A 6,000-nucleotide genomic window follows, 5' to 3' on the forward strand; every position below is an offset into this window, starting at 1 on the left:
ATATAGGAGTTTGGTGTTCGGTTCATGACCTACAGCCGAGTTCTGCAGCTTGTGGATGCTCTGCTATCAATGAAAATGGGGGCTGGCGAAACCCTCTGCAGCTACGCCAATCGGTACCGGAAGTTGTACAACGAAATTGGCAGAGGTAATGAAAAGATCGCGGCAAGTACTTTTCAGATGGGATTGCCAGAGGATTTCAAGTTACGAGACTCGTTGACAATGAGGCCTCCCAAGGATATGAGGCAGTTAATGAGGCACATTGAAGAGCATGAACGATTAGAGGATGACCAATTGCAGAGCAAAGGTAAGGCCCCGGTCATAAATAAGCCTCGGCCAAGCAGTTTTCAGGCAAGACCCTGGAAAGATTTGAGGATCCAGGGGCTAGGCACGCAAATCGAGAAAGTGAATGTGACATTCAAGGAGTCGGTGCATAAGATCGTGGATCGGATAAAAAAATGAGCCATATTTTCAGTAGCCAAACAAGATGGGGGGAGATCCGTCTAGGAGAAATAAAAACTTGTATTATACTTACCATAAAGATAAGGGGCATACCACCGAACAGTGCAAGGTGTTAAAAGATTATCTAGAGCAGTTGGTGAAGGCAAGATACTTGAAAGCATTCGTGGTGGATCCTAAGAATCAGGAAGTCGGGCAGGGTGCCTAACCTTGAGGGATCCATCTCCCACCCCCATTGGGAGTGATAGAAGTCATCCACGTAGCCCCAAGAGGCACTTAGGTGTTCGACAGAAAGGGGATACTGGCCATGGTACCGACGAAAAGTTGCACAGGTGATCAACCCGCCGAGAAGAAGTTGAGGTGTACTCGGGAGCCTATCGCCTTTAATGACGATGACCTGGAGGGCATGATTCAACCACACGATGATGCTTTAGTGGTTACAGTCCGGATAAATGGTTTTGTAGTAAAAAGGGTAATGATAGATCAGGGGAATGGTGCCGAGGTGATGTATCCAGACTTGTACAGGGGGCTTGGCTTGAAGAAGGAAGATCTATCCAAGTACAATACACCACTGATGGGGTTTGATGGTCGAATGGTAATCCCAAAAGGGTAGATCTCGCTTTTCGTGAATACGGAAGGCAAGGAGGTGATGGTAACATTCATAGTGGTCACTTCATTTTCTCCTTACACGACGATTCTAGAGAGGTCGTGGATTCATACAATGGGGGCAGTACCGTCCACCCTGCATGTGAAGGTCAAATTCTACACGGAGCAAGGTATTTTTGTAGTGAGGGGTAACTAGCAAATGGCTAGGCAATGCTTGGTAGCCGCAATTGGCCCGGGAACAAAACAAAAGGAGTCAATCAAGGAGGCTCCCTTATAGCAATTACATGAATCCCAAATGGAAGCAGGGGCTAGCTATGCCGAGGGCTTGGTACGAGTAAGGATATTGTCGGATGATGATAGGAGTTTTCTAATAGGAGTAAGTGTGGAAAACAAAGAGAGGGTAGAGATGCTGTTATTCTTTGTGCAAAAGGTGGACGTGTTCGCTTGGAGCCTATATGAGGTGCCTAGGGTGGATCTTGAATTCATAGTTCACAAACTTAACGTGGACCACTTACACCCCTCCAAGAAATAGAGGTCGAGGAGATTGGCTAAGGAGAACGTCGAAGTTGTCAGGCAAGAGGTTAAGAGACTCAAGGGAGCTAAGGCAATAAAGGCTAGCAAATATCGTGGTGGTAAAAAAGAAAAATGGCAAGTGGAGGGTTTGTGTTGACTTCACTGACCTGAACCGAGCATGTTCAAAGGATCCGTTTCCTATGCCAAAGATTGATCAGCTGGTAGATGCCATTTATGGGCACTCGAGAATGAGCTTTTTGGACGCTTTTTAGGGTTATTATCAGATCGCCTTGGCTGTCGAGGATCAGGAGAAGACGACATTTATTTCACCTGACACTAACTGCCATTATACCGTGATGCCATTTGGGTTGAAAAATGCTAGGACCACATATCAATGGATGATGACGAGAATGTTCAGAGATAAGATTGGGCGCACAGTCGAGGTCTACATTGATGATATGGTGGTAAAGAGCAAATGGGAGATGCAACATATTGGCGACCTTAAAGAGGTGTTCGAAGTGCTTCGACTGCACAAGTTGTGACTCAATGCCAAGAAGTGTGCTTTCGGAGTGGGGGCTGGCAAGTTCTTAGGGTACTTGATCACTAATCGAGGAATAGAAGTCAACCCTGATCAAATTGAAGCAGTAAAACACCTCAAACCACCGAGCAATTCAAAGGAAGTTCAAGTATTGACCAGTATGTTAGCTGCCTTTAACCGGTTTATTTCCAAGTCTGCTGATCGGTACCATCCATTTTACCAACTTCTAAAAAAATGGAAGGGATTCTAATGGAACGAAGAGTGTGAAAGGGCTTTCCGAGGTTTCAAGGAGTATTTGACGCGGTCCCCTCTGCTGACAGCCCCAAACCTTGGAGAGGACTTATACATGTACCTCTCGATTTCTGAACATGTAGTAAGTGTCATGCTGCTGAGAGACCAGGGTGTACAATAGCCTATATACTATATCAGCAAAACCTTGGTCGATGCCGAGATGAGGTATTTGCCTTTGGAGAAGTTGGTGTTGGCGTTAGTTCATGCCATGAGGACGCTACCCCACTACTTTCAGGCTCATATTGTTTATGTATTGACCGAGTATTCTCTACAGTCGTTATTGAAGAGATCTGATTTCATAGGAAGAATAGTTAAGTGGGGAACTCGGCTAGGCTCTTTTGATATTAGGTATGGGCCTAGAAGCTTGGTGAAGGGTCAGGTCCTCATTGATTTCATTGCAGAGTTTTCCCCGAGGGTGGGGAAGGAGATGGTTTGCCTTGTTGAGGTAATCCCGTGGAAGCTATTTGTGGATGGTGCATCCAACGCATTAGGAGCCGGGGTTGGGATCGTAGTCATCACCCCAGAAGGAATAAAGTTGGAGCATTCCTTTAGGTTGGGCTTTATGGCCTCTAATAACGAAGGTGAGTATGAGGCCCTACTGGCTAGATTGTGAGTTGTTTCAGATCTGGGTGCTAAAGAAGTAGAGATCTACTCGAACTCTCGGCTAGTGGTCAATCAAGTACAGGGAAGCTTTGAGGCTAAGGATCCCCAGATGATGGAATACTTATGGTTGGCGAAACAAACTATGGACCGCTTTCATAATGTTAAGGTGGTTCAAGTAGCTAGGGGGCAGAATCGGCATGCCGATTCTTTGGCCATATTGGCGTCGTCCTCAACCGAGGAAATTCCTCGGTTGATAAAGGTAGAGTTAGTAGCAAAATCAAGTATCAATGCAGGAGTAAGTGTTTCAATTGTGACAACAGTTAGGCCATGTTGGATGGACCCGATCATCGACTTTTTAGCCGAGGATCGAGTGCCTGCTGATGAGAAGGAAGCAAAAAAAGTACACCGAACAACTGCTTGGTATTAGCTATCAATTGATCGTAAGCTGTATCAAAGATCTTTTGACGGGCCTTACTTATAGTGTTTGCACCCAGCAAGATTGAAGAACTCCTGGCCGAGCTACATGGGGGAGTGTGCGGCAGTCACGTGGGAGGGTGTTCATTAGCGCACCAAGCAATGACTTATGGATTTGGTGGCCGTGAATGTAAGGAGATGCTACTGAGTATGCACATAAATGTGAGTAGTGTCAGAGGCACGCCCTAATGATCCATCAACCGGCAGGGAGCCTAAATCCCGTTAATAGCCCTTGGCCCTTTGCGCAGTGGGGGCTAGATATCGTTGGTCAATTCCCTCGGGCTACAGGAAATCGAAAGTTTGTTTTAGTAGTCGTAGATTATTTCATCAAGTGGGTAGAGGTAGAGGCGTTGGCCAACATCCGGGATGTGGATGTTAAGAAGTTTGTATGGAGGAACCTAGTAACAAGGTTTGGGGTACCAGAGTCCTTAGTGTCAAACAACAGGTTGTAGTTCGACAGCCGAGCTTTTTGTGAATTTTGTGGCAGTCTCAGCATCACAAACTGATATTCTACCCCGACATATCCTTAGAGCAACGGCCAGGCCGAGGCTACAAACAAGGCCATTGTGAACGGGTTTAAGAGAAGACTAGAAGGCGCTAAGGGTAGGTGGGTAGAGGAGTTGCTTAGTGTTTTATGGGCATACTGAACAACCTTGAGAAGGTCCACTATAGAGACCCTGTTCTTTCTAACATATGGAGCGGAGGTAGTCATACCAGCAGAAATAAACTTGTGTAGTGCCCGGGTTTCGGGTTTCAACCTCACCGAGAATTTGGAGTCGATGTTGAAACAGTTGAACTTGTTAGAGCAGCACCAGGAATCGGCGACTATATGGCTGGCAGAATATCAGCAAAAATTTTCCTGGAGATACAACAGGGATGTGAGGAAAAGGGAGTTTAGAGCGACAGATATAGTACTTCGGAAGGTAGTAGGGAATACGGGGGATATCAATGCAGGGAAGTTAGCACCGACCTAAGAGGGACCTTCTAGAGTCACTGCCATTGAGGGTGCAAGGGCGTATTATTTGGAAGACTTGGACGAAAGACCACTTCCCCGGCCATGGAATGCTCACAATTTGAAAAACTTCTTCCACTGATTATCATTACGTGGCAGTACGGATTGAATGTAATGTTATATGTGTATATTATTAAGTAATACAAAAGTGATGATTGTCCATGCAGGTGAATTTGTACTTATAAGTCTGTTGTTAACCCGTTATCTCCGGTCAATGAACATGAAAACTGAAAAATTATTCTAAGGACAGAAAACTATTCCTTACTCGGTCTTCATCATCGAGCAGGTGGAAACCTAATCTTAAATTTTATCTAAGGATAGAAACTTGTTCCCAGTTCGATTTTTATCACTGGACAAGTGGAAACCTAATCTCAAATTTTATCTAAGGACAAAAACCTATTCCCAGTTCGGTCCTAATCACCAAGCAGGTGGAAACCTTAACCCTAAAAAATTTCTCAAAGGATAGAAGCCTGCACCCAGTTCGACCCTAATCACCGAGCAGGTGGAAACCTTATATCAAGTCATTCTGACAAACCTGCTTCTCAGTTTGATCCTTGTCACCGAGCAGGTGGAAATTGTAAATCAGAACATTTATGGGCAGAAATGCACTCTCGGTTGGACGTTAACCGTTGGACAGGGAACAATGTTTTCAGCATGAATAAAATCAAGTGTCAAGGAGGTGCAAACCTAACGACTCTTAATAAATGTAGAGACTCACCTCAGACCCAATTTCGGTCACCAACGTGGTCCGTCCCTCTCGAATGAAAGGGTAAGGTTTTATTATCAAACTGGGGTGAACACTAATGTGGATACCCGGCCATCATAAATGAGAAAGTAAGGTACGATGAGCAAGTTGACAACCACAATCATTTATAAATTCAGCAATTATTTACAAACATGGATATAAAAAAAATAAATAAAAAAGAAGAAGAGAAAAGCGTACAGTTGCCATCTTAAGACGACTAATCAAAATAATTCAAAGGTTAAACCATTGTTTTGTCACCAGAACCCGGCGACCTAGGCAAACCAAACACATAAAAAGTAAGAGAAATGAAAAAGAAAAAAAATAAAGGGTTTAATACAAGCGAAGCATCAATAATCATACTACGGTATCGGTAGGCGAAAGTTGGGCAGTAGGTTGTTCTGGCGCATCCTTGGCTGGTTGGGCTGCTAGGGGTGTCCGGGCTTGGACGTCCTCGGTGGTAGCATGAATGTTGCTGGTGACTTCCAGATTGACCAACTCCACATGGGAGTCAATCGCCCGCATCAACTCCCTCATGCTAGGGGTATCTTCCTCATCTGCGGCACCGACTTAACTCTGAACGGGGGGAGGAAGGGCTAGGTAGGGAATTTTCTTGGGATTCCTTAGTGGGGAATCCTCGGCCACCCCCATTTCTTGTAGGGCTGCTAGTAACCCCTCCTTGAACCCATGATGCCCGCCTTGATGGACAATGGGCTCTATAGAGTTTTCAGCTTCCGTAAAGCCTACATTATACCACTTTTCCTC

General features: G+C 45.1%; 1 protein-coding gene across 1 annotated transcript; it reads left to right on the forward strand.

Annotated features, from left to right (window-relative positions):
- The first annotated feature begins 2,564 nt into the window (after positions 1-2,564).
- Positions 2,565-4,455, forward strand: LOC142619188 (uncharacterized). The gene is made up of 4 exons (XM_075792289.1): positions 2,565-2,985; positions 3,028-3,407; positions 3,730-3,926; positions 4,143-4,455. The coding sequence occupies exons 1-4, from the start codon at positions 2,565-2,567 to the stop codon at positions 4,453-4,455; spliced, it is 1,311 nt and encodes a 436-aa protein (XP_075648404.1).
- Positions 4,456-6,000: the final 1,545 nt, after the last annotated feature.

This window comes from Castanea sativa, chromosome 1 (assembly GCF_040712315.1).
Source record: "Castanea sativa cultivar Marrone di Chiusa Pesio chromosome 1, ASM4071231v1".
Taxonomy (NCBI): domain Eukaryota; kingdom Viridiplantae; phylum Streptophyta; class Magnoliopsida; order Fagales; family Fagaceae; genus Castanea; species Castanea sativa.